The sequence below is a fragment of the Aspergillus alliaceus genome (assembly GCF_009176365.1).
Source record: "Aspergillus alliaceus strain CBS 536.65 unplaced genomic scaffold BDW43scaffold_61, whole genome shotgun sequence".
Lineage (NCBI taxonomy): Eukaryota > Fungi > Ascomycota > Eurotiomycetes > Eurotiales > Aspergillaceae > Aspergillus > Aspergillus alliaceus.
In genome coordinates, this window is record NW_022474744.1 from 98,932 (window position 1) to 117,534 (window position 18,603).

The window sequence follows — 18,603 nt, forward strand, 5'->3', positions numbered from 1 at the left end:
AATGGGAAAATTACCTGGCCAGTGTAACTACTAACTAGGCAGCGTAAATCATTTCCCACTAGCGCCAACGCAGCACATTCCTATAATTTTTAAATTGGGCCAAAGCTCCACCAAGTTGGATCTTGACGTAGTGGAAACCTAATCTTCTTGGTTAAAAGGTTGAAATACCAGGGTCCTGATTGGCCACGAGTGTCTTATCTCTCCCCTAGCGTCCTCGGTTCATGGATTGCATTGCATACCTAAGTAGTACTAAGTCTACTTTACCTTTGCCATAATACCTGGGACTCTGAGGATGCAGACACTTTCTCTCTAGTACTTAATGTAGGGAAATGGCGGGAAGAAAATAAAAAAAATGAAGTTGTCGGACATAGCATGTTGTATATTAGAAGAGCTAAAAAATCGATATTTCCTGCGCAGACATTCGCAACACCCTAGGTACTTCACTCAACATACCTGGCATATATAGACATGCCTCCCACGTCGTGGCGGCCTTTTCAACCAAGGATGGAAGGCGCCGAAAGTGCTCTTTTCCCGTGAATGCTACATAAAAATTGGTCTCGCCCGAAGCAGAATTGAACAAAAAGAAGTATCCAACAGTGTAATGCCAGTAGAAACAATAGAACTAGATAGAAATGCCTGCCTTGTCCTTTCCCTAACCATTCCCCATTCCTCTCCAAATTTTTTATAGTTACTTGTTATTATTATTTAATTTTTAGCCAAGAGGAGCAGAAATTGTTTCACTTGCCATCATCAGTACCCCAAAGATTAACTAACTTTTACTTGCGCCCGTCGCTTTTTCTACCATACTACCTTACTTATTCACACTAAAGCTACGTTCCTCCGGTGGAAGAAACAGCTACGATTTGCCACGACTATAATCCCCACAACTGGGTATTTCCCCTATCCTGTTAGTTCACCCCTACACTTGCCTTCCACTTGGAACCCTGTCTTCTTTGTAACGTCCGTCCATTCCCGATAAAATACATACTGTACTTTGACCGTATCGGACGGTCGAGGTGAATTCCCCGGACCTCTGCCTCCCGTTCTCCCGCTCTGGTCTCCCATCTTCTGTCCTTGCCTACTTAGTAGTATCCCCCCCGCTCCCCCCCTCCTTCCTTCCGTTTTCTTCTTCTATTCTTTCCTCCTTCCCTGTTTTTGCCTTTACTTTCGTCCATCTTCAAGCTAAACGTTGGGTCACAGAAAAGCTCTTATCTTCCGTTGTTGACCCGAACATATTGTGACGACATATTTCTAGATCCTCCCCATTTAACCTATACTACCGCAGCGAAGTACCACCCCGCCCCGAATTGGTCCGCGGCGATTTTCTTTACAGGTCTTTCTATAAACTTCCTAGTTTTGTCATTCCGTTCTCTGTCGGTCGCCGGCGGAAGAATGGGTTTGAACTTGGAGGAAATCTATGGCCAAAATATAATTGACAAGCAGAAGCCCATCGAGTATTCGGAGTACCAACCAAAGCAGGGATATGGTTGGGCTAACACATTGCCCGAGAGGCAAGGTCTTTATGATCCCGAATATGAGAAGGATGCTTGTGGTGTAGGCTTCACTGCGTAAGTACTCAAGGGACTGGCTCAAGACGCGGAAATACCCTGGGTGACCGTCACTAACACTGACCCTCGGCGCTTTTGTAGCCATATCAAGGGCCAGCCTAGTCATAAGATCGTCAGCGATGGTAAGGGCCCAACTGAAGAATCTTACACAACATACTGCCTACTGATATGGAATTTTACTCTGTTCAGCTCGCAATCTCCTCTGCAACATGACGCATCGAGGAGCTGTCGGCTCAGATGCTCGGGATGGTGATGGTGCTGGTGTAATGACAAGCATTCCCCATAAATTTTTCATCAAGAACTTTGCTCGCGAGGTCGGAGTTGATCTACCCCCTCTCGGCCAGTACGCTGTCGGCAATCTCTTCTTCAAACCCGATCAAGAGACTCTCAAGGACTCTACGGCTACATTTGAGGAACTTGCAACAGGCCTAGGGCTACGAGTACTAGGGTGGCGTGAGGTTCCTCATGACTCTACTATCCTGGGCCCTGCTGCTTTATCCCGAGAGCCTATTATCATGCAGCCTTTCGTGGTGCTGAAGTCGGCTTACGGTGACAGCAACAAGCCTGACCTTACCGATGCAGAATTATTCGATGAGAGGACTTTTGAGCGTCAGTTATATGTTCTTAGGAAACGTGCTACTCATGTTCTCGGCCTCGCCAATTGGTTCTACCTGTGCTCCCTCAGCAACAGGAATATTGTCTACAAGGGTCAACTTGCCCCTGTTCAAGTCTATCAGTACTACCACGATCTGGTCAATGTGGACTATGAAGGTCACTTTGCTCTTGTCCATTCTCGTTTCTCTACCAACACATTCCCATCCTGGGACCGTGCCCAACCTTTACGGTGGGCTGCACACAACGGTGAAATCAATACTCTGCGAGGTAACAAGAACTGGATGCGGGCTAGGGAAGGTGTGCTCAAGTCAGACATATTTGGCGAGGAGCTTGATTCGCTGTATCCTATCGTCGAGGATGGTGGCTCCGACTCTGCTGCATTTGATAATGTTTTGGAGCTGTTGATGGTTAACGGTGTTCTCTCCTTGCCAGAGGCAGTCATGCTCATGATTCCTGAAGCTTGGCAGGATAATCCAGCCATAGATCCAGCAAAGGCTGCTTTTTATGAGTGGGCTGCCTGTCAGATGGAGCCTTGGGACGGCCCTGCTCTCTTCACGTTCTCCGATGGACGGTACTGTGGTGCGAACCTTGACCGTAATGGTTTGCGCCCCTGCCGTTTCTATGTCATGGATGACGACCGTATCATTTGTGCGTCCGAAGTTGGTGCCGTCGACATTGACCCTGAGCGTGTGGTCCAGAAAGGTCGCCTTCAACCTGGAAAGATGCTCCTGGTTGACACAGTGGCCGGCCGAATCATTGATGACTCGGAGCTCAAATATACCGTTTCTCATCGCCAAGACTTTGCCGCATGGCTGGAAAAGGAGCTTTTGAAGCTTCCCGCTATTAATGAGAAGTTGCTTCAACACAATGTTGACCTTAGCTACGCAATTGATAACACTACCATTCAGAATGATCCCCGCCTCAAAGCTTTTGGATACTCATTTGAACAGGTCAGCTTGCTTCTTGGTCCCATGGCCGCTGACTCAAAGGAAGCATTGGGCTCGATGGGTAATGATGCCCCGTTGGCTTGCATTGCCCAACAGCCCCGTCTTCTATATGAATATTTCCGCCAACTTTTCGCACAAGTCACAAATCCGCCTATAGATCCTATTCGAGAGGCTGTGGTTATGTCTCTCGAGTGTTACGTTGGGCCTCAGGGCAACCTTCTGGAGATGGATGCCTCGCAATGCCATCGCCTCCTCCTTCCCTCCCCAATCTTGAGCATCCCTGAGTTCAATGCCTTAAAGAATATCAACAGAGCGCACAAAGACTGGACTGTGAGAATTATTGACATTACCTTTGAGAAGAAGAAAGGCGTTCCAGGATACCTTGAGGCACTTGATGCTATTTGTGACGCTGCTACTGAGGCAATTCAAGACGGAGACAAGGTCCTTGTCCTTTCTGATCGTTCTACTTCGGGAGACAGGGTCCCTGTGTCTGCTCTCTTAGCCACTGGTCTTGTACACCATCACCTTGTTCGCAACAAGTGGAGGTCTCTTGCAGCCCTAGTCGTGGAGACTGCCGAGGCTCGAGAGGTTCACCATATGTGTGTTCTGGTTGGGTATGGTGCTGATGCCATCAACCCATACCTGGCTATGGAGTGTATCCTTAAGATGAACCGCGAGAAGCTGATCCGCAAGCAACTACCTGACGAAAAGGTCATCGAAAATTACAAGGCCTCGTGTAATGGTGGTATCCTAAAAGTCATGAGCAAGATGGGTATCTCTACGTTGCAGTCGTACAAGGGCGCACAGATTTTCGAGGCGCTTGGTATTGACGATAGTGTCATCGACCGGTGCTTTACGGGAACCGCGAGCCGCATCCGTGGCTTGACGTTTGAGCTGATCGCTCAGGATGCGTTTGCTTTCCATGAGCGTGGCTACCCATCACGTTCCGTTGTTGAAATCCCTGGGCTCCCCGAGTCTGGCGAATATCACTGGCGTGATGGGGGTGAAGAGCATGTGAACGATCCAGTTAGCATTGCCAATATGCAAGATGCAGTGCGCACAAAGAACGACAAATCTTATGAAGCCTACGCCAAAGCTGAGCACGAGCAAATCAAAAACTGTACCCTCCGTGGTATGCTTGATTTTGACTTCGAGCAGCGGACTCCTATCCCCATTGATCAGGTTGAGCCTTGGACTGAGATCGTCCGTCGATTCGTAACAGGTGCCATGTCCTATGGCTCTATCTCCATGGAATCCCACTCTACCCTAGCTATTGCCATGAACCGGCTGGGTGGCAAGTCTAATACTGGAGAAGGTGGTGAAGATCCCGAGCGAAGCAAACGAATGGAGAGCGGGGACACGATGCGGTCTGCCATCAAACAGATCGCATCGGGCCGTTTCGGTGTGACGTCTCACTACCTGGCCGATGCTGATGAACTACAAATCAAAATGGCCCAGGGCGCTAAACCCGGCGAAGGTGGCGAGCTTCCAGGCCACAAGGTCGTTGGCCCTATAGCTCACACCCGCTATTCCACTCCTGGTGTCGGCCTGATCTCGCCACCCCCTCACCATGACATCTATTCAATTGAGGACCTCAAGCAGCTCATCTACGATCTTAAATGTTCCAATCCTCGCGCGCGTGTTTCTGTTAAGCTCGTATCAGAAGTTGGTGTTGGTATTGTTGCCTCCGGAGTTGCGAAGGCCAAGGCTGACCACATTTTGATTTCTGGTCATGATGGTGGTACTGGTGCTTCTCGCTGGACTGGCATCAAATATGCTGGTCTTCCGTGGGAACTGGGTCTCGCAGAGACTCATCAAACTCTTGTTCTGAATGACCTACGTGGTCGCGTCGTTGTGCAGACTGATGGTCAACTCCGCACAGGCCGCGATCTTGCTATCGCCTGTCTCCTTGGAGCTGAAGAATTCGGCTTTGCTACAACACCTTTGATCGCCATGGGTTGCATTATGATGAGGTTCGTATAGTCAAGTCAAGGTAATGACGGTTAGTTCTCCCTCGCTGACAATTTTATTTAGAAAATGCCATCTGAATACTTGCCCTGTCGGTATTGCTACTCAGGACCCTGACCTGAGGAAAAAGTTTTCAGGCACTCCGGAGCATGTTATCAACTTTTTTTACTACGTCGCTAATGAAATGCGTGCTATCATGGCCAAATTGGGTATTCGTACCGTCAATGAAATGGTTGGACGGGCTGAACTGTTGAAAACTAGAGATGACATCCGAAACGCTAAGCAGGAGAAGATTGATCTTTCGCTCATTCTTACTCCTGCTCACTCGTTGCGCCCTGGCGTTGCTACATACAATGTCCGCAAGCAGGATCATCGCCTGCACACTCGCCTCGACAACAAGCTGATTGCAGAGTCTGAGCTTGCACTTGAGAAGGGCCTTCCATGCAGGATCGAGTGTGATATAGTCAACACAGATCGTGCTCTGGGCGCTACGCTCTCTTACCAGGTTAGCCGCCGCTTTGGTGGCGAGGGTCTTCCACAGGATACGATCCACGCCAATATCAAGGGCTCTGCTGGTCAGTCATTCGGTGCTTACCTTGCTCCCGGTATCACTCTTGAGCTTGAGGGTGACGCCAATGACTATGTTGGCAAGGGTCTATCGGGAGGTCGCCTCATCATTTACCCTCCTCGCGGTGCTGCTTTTAAGGCAGAGGAGAATATCATCGTTGGTAACACTTGTCTCTACGGTGCTACCAGGGGTACCTGCTTCTTCCGTGGTGTGGCCGCTGAGCGTTTCGCTGTTCGGAACTCTGGTGCTACTGCAGTCGTTGAGGGTGTTGGGGAACACGGTTGTGAGTATATGACTGGGGGTCGTGTTCTCATTCTTGGATCAATTGGCCGTAACTTTGCTGCCGGTATGTCCGGTGGTATCGCTTACGTCCTAGATATGGACCAGGACTTCCACTCAAAGGTCAACATGGAGATGGTGGAGGTATCCGGCTTGGAGGATCCTGCTGAGATTGCGTTTGTCCGTGGGCTCATTGAAGACCATCACCACTACACTGGCTCGGAACTGGCTGCCCGCATTCTGTTAGACTTTACCCGTGCTCTTCCCCACTTTGTCAAGGTTCTGCCAACCGATTACAAACGGGTTATGGAGGAGGAAGCTGCTAAAGCTGAGGCTGCTAGGGGAGCCGCGCTCACTGTACCTCAGCTTTCTGGCACACCCTCCAATGCTGAGAAGCCCAAATCAGGAGATGCGAAGAGGGCCGAAATGCTTGACATTGAGGATAGCGTGAGCGATTCAAAGACAGAGAAGAAGCGGTCGGCACTCGTCCTTGATAAGACAAGGGGCTTCATGAAGTATAACAGACGTAGTGAGAAGTACCGGAACCCCGGTACTCGTACTCGTGATTGGGCCGAACTCAATAGCCGTCTCACGGAGGATGAGCTTAAGTACCAGTCTGCTCGTTGTATGGACTGCGGTGTTCCTTTCTGCCAGTCTGACACTGGCTGTCCAATTTCTAACATCATCCCTAAGTGGAACGAGCTCGTTTTCCAGAATCAGTGGCAAGATGCCCTTAATCGCTTGCTTATGACCAACAACTTCCCGGAATTCACTGGTCGTGTCTGCCCCGCCCCTTGTGAAGGTGCTTGTGTCCTGGGAATCAACGAAGACCCTGTTGGCATCAAATCTATCGAATGTGCCATCATTGACCGCGGGTTCGAGATGGGCTGGATGGTACCTCGTATTCCTAAGTCTCGTACTAGTAAGACCGTTGCTATCATTGGCTCTGGCCCGGCCGGTCTCGCAGCTGCAGATCAGCTCAACCGTGCTGGTCATAACGTTACCGTATACGAGCGTGCCGACCGTATTGGTGGTCTACTTATGTATGGTATTCCCAATATGAAGCTTGACAAAAGGGTCGTGCAACGCCGCGTCGATCTGATGGCTGCCGAGGGGGTCAAGTTTGTGCCTAACACCTCTGTTGGCCCTGATAATGAGGTTTCTTTGAACTCCTTGCGCGAGATGCATGATGCTGTTATCATTGCCACCGGTGCCACTGTGGCTCGTGATCTCAAAGTTCCTGGCCGCGAGCTGGAAGGTGTCCATTTTGCAATGCAATTTTTGCACCGTAACACCAAGTCACTCCTTGACTCTAACCTTGCTGATGGCGCATACATCTCTGCCAAGGACAAGCATGTTGTTGTCATTGGCGGTGGTGACACTGGAAATGATTGCATTGGCACCTCTGTTCGCCACGGGGCCAAGTCCGTCACTAACTTCGAATTACTTCCTCAACCACCTCCAGAACGTGCCCGCGACAATCCATGGCCCCAATGGCCGCGCATTTACCGTGTTGATTATGGTCACTCTGAAGTCAAGACTCACATGGGCAAGGATCCCCGCGAGTACTGTGTTATGTCTACGGATTTTGTTGACGACGGAACTGGCCATGTTAAAGGTATTAACACTGTTCGTGTTGAGTGGACCAAGAGCGCCTCTGGTGGCTGGGATATGAAGACGGTTGAGGGCAGTGAGCAGTTCTTCCCTGCAGATCTTGTCTTGCTGTCCATGGGATTCCTGGGACCTGAAGACCGTCTTCTAGGTGATGAAATTGAGCGCGATGCTCGCAAGAATGTCAAGACGCCTCCGGGCCAATATTCCTCTAACGTCCCTGGAGTTTTTGCTGCTGGTGATTGTCGTCGTGGACAGTCTCTCATTGTCTGGGGTATTAATGAGGGTCGTCAGTGTGCTCGCGAAGTTGACGCTTATCTTATGGAAATCAGCTCTCAGCTTCCTGTCACTGGTGGCATTGTCCGTAGGCCTGCTATTGATGCGGTTCGACAGTCTATGGAACAAGCTGTTTCTGCATGATTTATCTGGGATCTCCAGACTCTGGAACCGGACTGGTTCCGGTCACAGGGCTATGTTTTATGACTAACATTACTATGGTTTATCAAGTGGCTATTGAAGATATCTATTAAACACGCAGAATATATGTTGGGCAGGAATATGTGCCACGGCGACTCTTATCAACAGCTACGACCACCGTTGCGTTGATACACTGGCTTTTTTGTTTTTTTCTTTTCGTTTTCTTTTCTTACTGGGCTTCTGGTTTCCCTTAATGCCCCCCACCTGCGGTGGTGTTTGCGTTTTTGTTGCAGAATCCTTTATCATAAACTGGTGTGCAAAAAAGGTGTCGGAGCGTTTGCAATTCAACAACTTTTCCATGATTGATTGTATATATCTACTTCTCCACAAGATAGTGGAATTTCTATGATAATGTTACTGGAAATTGATATGTTTACAGGCGAAAAGTCCCTTCTTGATAGATTATGCGTAGCACTATGTCGATCATAAGAGAACAAATAAGGTCAAGAATAGTTTAGATAGTACTCCTTTCTGGGACGGTCAAGGAGTTGCACCAGCGCACCCCAGCGGACTTGCTTCCGTGGTCTATACTTTCGTGAATGGTTGCTAGCTTGATCTGCGCGGGTGGATCAGTCTGCTGTTGTTGACGTGACTTAATGCGATGAGCACTAGGGAATAAGAATGAACGTAGGGCGTGGTATATTCGTGAGTCCATTAGGCAACAGTCGATTGAGGGACCATGTGTGGATCTGTGGCTCAATTATGTCACTTTTTCCTCTGACTTGTTTTGCCTTTATATTGGCTCTAACGAATGGGCGTCTTACCGATAAAGATGCTACCCATTAACTTCACTTTCATTGGCAAAACACAGTATGATTTAGAATGAATTTTCAAGTCCTCGAAGGGAATCTTCCATCGTCCGGGTCTATGTCTGCTGCTCAACATAACATGAAAACAAAGAGTACTGTACAGAGTCCCTTGACTAGCAGGAACAGGTATCCGGAATTCAATTACACATACATCAATACAATGAAAGGCTGCAGGTAAACGCAACAAACATTGGCACCTCTAAGCGGCGGCAGCGGCCTTCTGTGCTTCCTCCTCAGCCTGCAATTCCTTCTCTAGCGCAGCAAAATCCCCTTGAAAAGCATTCCGAATTGGCTCTGTCCGGAGGTTCCAAACATCCTCACTACTGGGTCCTGTCTTGTATTTGATCGCCTTCTTCCGATAGTGGTCTCTGATTGCCTTCTTGCGAGCCCCATCCGACCACGTTCTGGTTTTCATGCAAAGCCAGAAATTATCCCAGTGTTCACTGCACGACCGGAGCTCTCCATACCGGTATACATTGACAAACTGACCACCAAATGACTGACAGAAGAATGCGTAGTCGAATGCAGAACGACAGGACATTGAATCGGGGTAGAGAGATTCGGGCGCAATGGATGACGGGGTTGATGGTGTGGATTCTGGTGATTCTGAAGTGGAGGGTGGCTCTTGTAATGGCCGAGACCCTCTGTTAATGTCTCCCTCCAAGCTCGCTAGCAGTTGCTTGAACTCCGCATCTGCTTGTTCTTCGCGAGTCAGTGTCCGCGGTTGCGACGGAGGTGTCTCGGGGTTCTCTGGTGCTGGTTGTGTGTTGGACGACGGGATAGTTTGCAGTTCATTCTTTGAAGGAGAAGATGAGCTCCACCACCAACCCATTTTGTGCAAATTGTTTGCTGTAGTAGTAATATGAGACGTAGGCGCGATGCCGTGAAGTTGTAGTAGTGGGATTGGTTGGATGAATGAATTGGATCAACGCTGTAAATTTCACGATTACCTCCATTACAGAAAATGACAATACCAGAAACAAGGTGTATTTGTGATGCGTGCACTGACGTGACGTCATATTCAAGAACCGCAAACTTGGTCGTTCATTAAACCTCAACTTCCTCACAACAATGGCTCAACTGCCTTGATCGCGGTGACAGTTGTGGTTACGATGAGAAGATCGCTTCTAGGAGGGATACCCCTTCTCTACCAGACACCCTTACGTTGGAGGAAATCGCAAACACTGCTTGTAGTAAAACCATCTGCCGCTTGCGTCAGCAGTGCATCGTACCTCGAGACAGGGCACATTGAATTGAGAGAGAATGAAGGGTTATTCTTTGTAAATAGTATGGATACTGTGCATGAAGATATTCTGATAAATGACAGGCTAATGTCCAAGTTTATCAGACATCTTCCCCCCAAAACTGCATTGGATATTAGAAGGGCCACTCCGCGCAAGTCGATCGTACGAAGAGGCCTTGAAACGAATCGATAGACCACATCTCGCAGCATCCGAACCTTTACGCATAATCCGTCGTGTCTTTCCGAAAGAATTGGACGTCGACATTAGAGAAGTCATTCCGCGATTCAGGGAAGGCGGTGCGTTTGTAAAATACACTCGCAAGGAAGGGGTAAAAGACACTGATATAGAGACGGCTATCAAACATAATTTAAAAGAACACCCTATTCGGCCTTGGTTCAACCCTTTTCAGCAGGTCAAGCTTGCTCGTGTCCTTGGGAGACCATGGGTAGAGGATTTGTACCGCATACCAAGCCCGCGACTTAGGGTTGAGTTCCTGCCAGGCAGTACAGACAATTCAGCAACGGACCTCACTACGGAGACTTTGTACTCACTCTTCCGCAGCTATGGGAAATTAAAGGATATTGAGAAGCAATCGTCGGAATCGAAGATTACGCCAAGGTACGCCTACGTAGAATTCGCTCGCTCGAAGTACGCAGTTACAGCCAAAAACTGTATGCACGGATTCAATGTCCCAGAGCAAGAAGGAGGCGGGAAACCTTACACGAGATTGAAGATTAATTACGAACGGAAAATCAAGCTATCCATGATTAAGGATTGGATTTTGAGCCATCCAAGAATAGTGATCCCCACCCTCGCTGCGCTCATCGCGGCTATCACCGTGGCTATCTTCGACCCGATTCGTACCTTCTTTATCAAAATGAAGATAAAAGCAACACTCCAGATCGAGGAAAACAGTGTGCTGCGGTGGATCCGTAAGCAGGTCAGTAGAGCCAACATCATGGGTTTGGGGTATCAGGCATCTGATCCCCGTGGACTCACGGCCATTTGGGAGGATCGCCAAGAAGATATTTCTCAGCTGCAATCTTGGTTGATGGAAGACGTGGAGACTTTTATCGTCATCCATGGCCCCCGTGGCTCTGGAAAACGAGAGCTTGTGCTAGATCAAGCCCTCAAAAACTACAAATACAAGGTGGTCATCGACTGCAAGCAGATACAAGATGCCAGAGGAGATACGGCAAAGATTGCGCGAGCAGCTAGCCAGGTAGGCTATCGGCCAGTTTTCTCGTGGATGAACAGCATAAGCAGTTTCATCGATCTAGCTGCCCAGGGCATGATTGGTACCAAAGCAGGGTTCTCTGAAACGTTGGATGCACAGCTAAGCAACATCTGGCAGAACACTGCCACTGCTTTGAAGAAAGTCACTTTAGACAATAGGAAAAAGAGCGACAAGGATGCACATCTCACAGATGAAGAGTATTTAGAGGCTCACCCCGAACTCCGGCCGGTGGTGGTCATTGATAACTTTCTGCATAACAATACCGAGGACAATGTTGTGCATGAAAAGATCACCGAATGGGCCGCTGGGTTGACAAACGGCAATATCGCACATGTCATATTCCTAACGACTGATGTTTCATTTGCCAAACCTCTCAGCAAAGTTCTATCAAACTCAGTTTTGCGAACAATTTCCTTGGGCGATTGCTCTCCCGAAGTCGGCAGGAGATTTGTACTTAACCATTTGGCTGATGATGCAAGAACGGGAGATAAGTCACCTAAAAACGATGAAGATCTAGAAGACCTGGACATTTGCATTGAAATATTGGGAGGCCGGGTTACTGATCTCGAATTCATGGCACATCGTATTGAAGCGGGAGAAACCCCTAGAGGTACGTTAGCCGCTCCTCATTGGTACTACGTATAGCTAACGTATGTGAAAGGGGCTGTCAATCGTATTATAGAGCAGTCCACATCTGAAATTCTCAAGATGTTTATCTTGAGTACCGATGTCGGGGCACAGTGGAGCCATGAGCAGGTCTGGCACCTCATTAGGATGCTGGCAAACGCTAAAGACGGCAGTCTACCATACGACCAAGTCCTCCTCTCAGACCTCTTCAAGGAAAATGGCGAAGCTGCTCTTCAAGCCCTTGAACAGGCAGAACTCATTTCCATTGGTTCTGTCAACGGCTGCCCTGAGACGGTTAAGCCTGGCAAGCCGGTTTATCGAGCTGTTTTCAGAAAGATGACCCAGAATAGGACTCTTAGCAGTCGACTGGACCTTGAGATCTTGTCACATCTAATTAGTAAAGAGAATAAAAGTATCGGGAAATATGAAGAGGAGTTGCGTTTGCTTGGGTCACTCCCTAAACAGCCTCGAGAGCTGACCGCTAGGGTTCAGTGGCTTTTGCAAAAGGTATATAACTCGCAGAACAAGATCAGTAAGTACGAGGCGGAGAGTGCGATGCTTCAAAAGATACTTCAAAGTGGGCATTAAGGCGATTTCTGCGGAACTTATTGTCGATAGTATTACTTTGCTTTCTTTGCTGCATCAATGAAGACGTTGCTTGTTGGGGAGCTGAATAAGCCGTAATGTTACTGTATCATAGATTCACAGATATCATACCAACAAACCTCTGCTGGAGTCTATCTTTTGAAACAGCCCTTCCTCTTGTCACACTCATTATTGTCCACTCATTTGCATGTGGCCCAATAACAGTTTTTAAAATATCTATTTGCTTCGCAGCAGGGTCACTTTGGAAATATTTGTTTCCTTTTTATTCCTTGGCCCCAAGTGGCCTGCTGATTGCTTATACCATCGCCCTCTTTTCTTTTCTATCCGTCTTGCTTTTTCTGGACCTTTTGTTCCTTCCACTAGGAGGAAATGGGAAAGTATGAAATCGCCCCAGATGGCCTGATACAATCTGTTTGGAATAGCTCATCGGGACTGGTCTGGCCATTGTTGACAGCCGTCCTGGTATTTTGCTGTATTGCCACGCGTATAACCAGCGGATTTCGGAGTCGAGTCGCTAGTAAGACAGAAAAGCCGCAGTCAGTAAGGACGGTGCCATATTGGCTCCCTTGGTTGGGTCATAGTGCTTCTTTTATGTGGAATCATGTAAGCTTCACTGAAAAAGCCAGGTCAGTGTCCACATTTACCCCCCGAAGTTAGCAATGTAGAATCTCACTAGTACCATAGAGATTATATGAATGCTTCCATGTTCGGCATCTATATGGGCGGCACAACGTACAATACCATCGTGTCGCCATCCATGATTGAGTCTGTCATGCTATCAAGGGTCACATCATCAGTCACTCTTATCAACCGTGCGCTAAAGGCCTTCGGCGATGACCTGGGCTCACTTCGAAACCTGGGTGCTGTTGACCATCATACATTCCACCATAAGCTTCCCAATCTGCTCATGCGGGAACCATTCATAACGGATATCTCCACAACCACAGTCCAGCTTCTGAAGCGCGAAATTCCAAATTTTGTGACCTTCTGCCGAAGTGTGGTCGACCAAACGCTATGGGAGCGTGGAAGCGATGTTGATGTTGTCGACGACAACCGCAACAAGCCTGCTTGCGAGGTAAATCTGTTTGCTCTTGTCAGAGGGTTCATCGGTAATATTACAACCACTACCCTCATGGGTCAAGCGGTTTTGGAAGTCTTTCCTAATTTACTTGATGATGTCTGGATACTGGACACCCGGCTCCCTCTTTTAATGATTGGTATACCCCGTTGGGTACCAATTCCGGGTGTGTCTGCGGCGTATGCTGCCCGTGATCGGCTATTAAACTCTCTTGCTGCTTACCATCAAGCATTTCTCCAATGGGATGACGGTGTAGATCCTGGTGTCAACTTCCGTGACCTTGATGATGTATCAGAACCGTTGAAACGACGCATCCGGACATCTAAGAGCTTAGGGCTCACACCAAGATCCAGTGCAGTCGGACATTTGTCTTTGTTATGGGCTATGAATGTAAACTCCTCTAATATCGCCTTTTGGCACCTTGTTCGCCTCTATGCCGATCCCACCCTCTTAGAAGAGATCCGAAAAGAAATCTCTCCTTACGTGCAGGCTCATAGGCCAAGTAGAGAGGAGACCGGCTTTCCTTTCCAAGAACCGCCCAGAATCTCTATCGACCTTGAAGGGTTACTCAAATCTTGTGCCTTACTGAAGGCCAGCTTCTATGAAACGCTCCGTTTGGATTCGGCCGACATGTCAGTTCGCGAACTCACCTCCGACCTGACAATCGAAGAGGACGCCACACTCAGTGATATTGCAGCGCCCCGTACATACCAAGTTAGAAAAGGCGAGAGTGTTATACTCCATCATGGGGTACTTCAGAATGACTCTCGATATTTTTCGAATCCTGACCAGTTTGATCCCCTAAGGTTCATCATAACCGACCCGGTAACGGGGAAGAAGAATGCAAATATGCACACAATTAACCCTTTTGGTGGCGGCATGTCTGGATGCAAAGGGCGAGCGTTCGCTGAGAGACAGCTCCTGGCCTTCGCTGCTGCAATGATCTGCATGTGGGATATTGAACCGATGGAAAGCAGTCAGATTGCAATTCCAAGGCATAGGCAATCTAGTGGCGCTTACTTGCCTGAGAAAGACATCAGAGTACGGATAGTAGCGCGTGTTTGATAGTACTAGAGAATTGCATTGTGAGACGTCAAGCAATAGCGGAGTGGTGGGGGATACATATTTCCCTGGGTCAGTTTTGGCTCAATATTTATCTACGTCGTGGGCATCCTAAGGGAAGGAAGAAGCATGCCTCTTACATTCCTATCCAACTTTGATGATCGTGCATCCGATGGCGGCTCTCTACGCATCTTCGATTGGCACCACCACTCAACCTCCGAGGTCGGCAAGACAAATCTGAATGAGACTCAGGCTTTGTATGAAGCGTTTGTCATTATAGTCTAGCACTTCTATAGGAACTATACTACTAAGCTATAAACGTGAAGCGGTTGACATTAACAATTCTTAAAGGTTTTCAATTATTTTGACTCTTCCTTTCCCTGTTGGAATAAATCTGCGACCCGTTAATGTATGGGCTGTATGGGGCCCTAGTTTCGTGCCCTAAGCCCTTGGTATTACCCGATTAGGCCAGTAATCTTGATCGCGCGCGCGGACGCGTCACTGCGCGCCAGACAAGTCTCCGCCAGCTCACGCTCGATTGGGCCGATGTTTTGAATTGATCCTACTTGGGTGTACTATATGCGATCTCCGGTAACTTAATCCTCATACCTGTCCTGTCTCCAGTTCTCAACTTGACGATGGCCTCGGAAGCCATTCGTCCGAGGGGCAGACCAGCCCGTAAGCCTTCTCCCTTATGTCTGGTTGACGTCGAGCATATGCAGAGTAACTGATTTACGAGCAAATATAGATACCCCCGGAACCACAGTTTTGGCGTATACCCCGAACGGCCATCGCGTTATCACTGGTGGTTCTAACTCTGCGATTCGAATTTACACCGTTGGGCAAGATGGCGAACCGAATACCATTGACGAAGGTGTTGATGGACACCTGGGCATCGGTGCTACCGTAAGTTGCGTGGACTCTTATCGTGGGAATGTTAAGGCACTAACTCGATTCTCAGGACAAGTATTTCATCATGGGAGCGGAGGATGGTACAGTTTGGCAGTACGAAATCGAATCGGGTCGAATGGAGACTCTGCTTGTTCGATGCGCCTTGCCCGTACGAGATATAGCGGTTTCGAAGGATGGCGAATGGGCTGCAGTGGCAAGCGAGTTAGTAGTCTATGCGCACTTGCTTCTGGAGACCTAGATGGCTGATTTATGCAGTGAGCTCACGGTGAAAATCGTCAACATTGAGGATATGACTAAAGTCAAGTATCTCCGGGAACAGGCCAAGGGAACGAAACATGTTACCTTCGATCCGAACGGGCGGTACATCGCGGTCTCGTGCACTGACGGTATACTGTACATATATTCAATACTCTCCGATGAACCGGAGCTTGTACAAAAGCTTGATGGGGTTATTCGGAGGCTCGAGCCGGAGAATGAAGCGACATCGAGGGTGGTATGGCATCCGGATGGAACGGCATTTGCGGCTGCAGATGCCACCAGGAATATTGCAATTTTCTCCGCAAGCGAGTGGAAGAAGGAGAAGGTCTTTTCTGGCGGTCATAATGGCGATGTTACAGCAATCAGCTGGTCTCCGAATGGCGCACTTCTGGCAACTGCTGGTGCTGATAGTCAGGTTCTGCTATGGGAAACTAAGACACAGAAAATCCTACAGCGATACGACTTCTCAAATGTGATTAATCTCGCTTGGCACCCTACTACGAACTCACTATCGTTCACGACGTCAGATGGAGAGTTATTCATATACGACGGGATTGTGCCGAGCGAACACCAGCAACTGCTCCAAAAACCGCTTCAGGCTGCACCTATTTTCCCTGGACCTCTAGCGGAGCTATCTGATAATGTGAGGCGACCGTTGACGAATAGACCGGAGGAGTCGTTCGAGCGGAGAGCAGGTACTCCTGGCTCTCTTGATGACATCCTCGGCTCCGACCAGGGGATGGAGGATTTTGTCGATGACGATGATGGTGCCGGATACGCCGAAGGCATTAATGCGTTTGGCAAGCGAACGAATCAACATCTGGATGAGATTGATGGTCATGCTGAGAAGCGGCACTTGACATCTTATGTGAAACCTAAAACACATCCTCCTCTTCAGCCTGGAAGTACACCCTGGCGAGGTAACAGACGCTATCTATGTATGTATTTCGAATATCTTTTTCTAATATTCGGTAATATACTGACGACTGGCTAGGCTTGAATCTGACGGGCTGTGTTTGGAGCGTTGACCAAGAGACCCATAATACGGTGACGGTGGAGTTTTATGACCGAGAACTCCATCGGGACCTTCACTTTACGGACCCGTACCTCTATGATCGCGCGTGTCTGAGTAAGTCAAAAAAGAACCTATGCTTATTGGTGATGCTTTGCTCACTAGACCTAGACGAACACGGGACTCTGTTCTCTAACAGCCCTTCTGATGGCAGTCCTGCCACAATATTCTATCGCCCCCATGAAACATGGACTACGCGAGCAGACTGGCGGACTCAGCTGCCTAGGGGGGAGTCCATCAGAGGTAGAAACATAGTTGATCTCATTCCATCCCGTTGCTGACTCAGTGACAGCGCTGGCGCTAAGTGATTCGTACATCGTTGCTGTGACGACAAAAGACTATGTCCGCGTGTATACATTATTCGGAACTCCGTTCAAGGTATATAGGCAGAAGAGCCCGGCGGTGACATGCGCCGCTTGGAGGGACTATGTCATGACTATTGGGAACGGGCCAGTAGGGAGCGATGGCCGCACATCAACGTTGCGGTATTCGGTCGAGAATGTCAAGAGGGATGAAATCTGCCAAAATGAGGACATCGTAGCCCTCCCTGAAGGCGCGGAACTGCAGAGCGTTTTTTTCTCAGATACGGGGGTGAGTAGATCTAAAGGCGCAACCCCAAACTTGATGAATACTGACTTCGATGCAGGACCCTTGTATTTATGATTCCGAAGGTGTCCTCCTCCTTCTGCAACACTGGCGTACCCCTGGCCAAGCTCGCTGGGTTCCACTTCTCGATACTAAACAACTGGAGCGGCTCGCTAGCGGTCGCAAAGAGGAAACGTATTGGCCTGTCGCTGTTGCTCAGGACAAGTTCCATTGTATCATTTTGAAAGGAGGAGATAAATACCCATATTTTCCTCGTCCATTGCTTAGTGAATTTGACTTTCGGATCCCGATATCTGACACACCAGGCAAAACACCGGGGGAAGATGAGGATGGAACTGCGCAGAATGATGCTGCGAAATTTGAAGAAGCCTTTGTCCGCGGCAAGATCATGCTTTCGCTCTTCCAGGACCTCCTAGGATCTACTAATGCTACTCCGACTCAGCGTGCCGAGTTGGCTCGCAAAGAGCTTGAGTTGGATAAGATTCTCTTGCAGATGCTGGCTGTTGAATGCCGGGAGGGAGAAGAGCGTGGTATGAAGGCCTTGGAATTGGTTCATATGATGAAGGACTGCAACGGCAAGATGGTTGAAGCCGCCGTCAAGGTTGCAGAGCGATACGGTCGAGGCGTGTTGGTAGATAAAATCCGGGAATTGGCGGAGAGACGGTATATGGGGGAAGATGACGATGATGAATTAGCTTGAATGGGGGCTGTGTATACGCTGAATTGATATCAATATAATAACCTACCGATTTGATACGCGATTCTTATGAATTTGATTTTGTAGAATGTCGTCACAAAAGTTGGACTGACCAACTGGTCAACCCTTCGCAGCGGCGACGTCATGCGCGGAGGGAAAAGATATTCTTTTAGTTCACGTTACTTTGGAACTTCACTCTACCCACTTCTTCCACGCCATGCTTAACACATGGCTTAATACCAAAGGCCTTTTGCTGTCGGTGCAGCCTAGACCACTTTATTTCCCTCTCTCCATTTCCTTTTGTCTTTTCGCTTACGCTTTTCCATAAAATTGCTTTCAATGCGTAGACTGAGCCTCTTCGT

At 48.6% G+C, this 18,603-nt stretch overlaps 3 protein-coding genes across 3 annotated transcripts; all 3 read left to right on the forward strand.

Moving 5' to 3' along the window:
- The first annotated feature begins 773 nt into the window (after window positions 1-773).
- BDW43DRAFT_290263 (glutamate synthase (NADH)) lies at window positions 774-8,419 on the forward strand. The gene is made up of 4 exons (XM_032043489.1): window positions 774-1,568; window positions 1,650-1,690; window positions 1,758-5,103; window positions 5,165-8,419. The coding sequence occupies exons 1-4, from the start codon at window positions 1,393-1,395 to the stop codon at window positions 7,974-7,976; spliced, it is 6,375 nt and encodes a 2,124-aa protein (XP_031895558.1). The 5' UTR covers window positions 774-1,392; the 3' UTR covers window positions 7,977-8,419.
- Window positions 8,420-9,411: 992 nt separating this feature from the next.
- yme2 (putative RNA12 protein) lies at window positions 9,412-14,699 on the forward strand (the record flags this gene model as incomplete). The annotated part of the gene is made up of 6 exons (XM_032045457.1): window positions 9,412-9,604; window positions 10,037-10,129; window positions 10,191-11,933; window positions 11,985-12,527; window positions 12,951-13,182; window positions 13,241-14,699. 6 exons carry the CDS (start codon window positions 9,412-9,414, stop codon window positions 14,697-14,699), a joined length of 4,263 nt encoding a protein of 1,420 aa, XP_031895559.1.
- A 519-nt stretch (window positions 14,700-15,218) lies between these two features.
- On the forward strand, window positions 15,219-18,342 carry BDW43DRAFT_290273 (WD40 repeat domain-containing protein). The gene is made up of 8 exons (XM_032043490.1): window positions 15,219-15,374; window positions 15,445-15,602; window positions 15,658-15,809; window positions 15,864-16,804; window positions 16,861-16,995; window positions 17,050-17,181; window positions 17,231-17,529; window positions 17,585-18,342. The coding sequence occupies exons 1-8, from the start codon at window positions 15,335-15,337 to the stop codon at window positions 18,242-18,244; spliced, it is 2,517 nt and encodes an 838-aa protein (XP_031895560.1). The 5' UTR covers window positions 15,219-15,334; the 3' UTR covers window positions 18,245-18,342.
- The last annotated feature ends 261 nt before the right edge of the window (window positions 18,343-18,603 follow it).

What these genes read in the sequence shown, in the direction of transcription:
- BDW43DRAFT_290273 (XM_032043490.1), top strand. Translation starts at nt 15,335, where the DNA reads ATGGCCTCGGAAGCCATTCGTCCGAGGGGCAGACCAGCCC. An exon ending in TGGGCTGCAGTGGCAAGCGA is followed by an intron (nt 15,810 to 15,863) that starts GTTAGTAGTCTA and finishes TGATTTATGCAG; the next exon opens with TGAGCTCACGGTGAAAATCG. An exon ending in TAGGGGGGAGTCCATCAGAG is followed by an intron (nt 17,182 to 17,230) that starts GTAGAAACATAG and finishes ACTCAGTGACAG; the next exon opens with CGCTGGCGCTAAGTGATTCG.
- BDW43DRAFT_290263 (XM_032043489.1), top strand. Translation starts at nt 1,393, where the DNA reads ATGGGTTTGAACTTGGAGGAAATCTATGGCCAAAATATAATTGACAAG. An exon ending in TGTGGTGTAGGCTTCACTGC is followed by an intron (nt 1,569 to 1,649) that starts GTAAGTACTCAA and finishes GCGCTTTTGTAG; the next exon opens with CCATATCAAGGGCCAGCCTA. An exon ending in ATGGGTTGCATTATGATGAG is followed by an intron (nt 5,104 to 5,164) that starts GTTCGTATAGTC and finishes AATTTTATTTAG; the next exon opens with AAAATGCCATCTGAATACTT.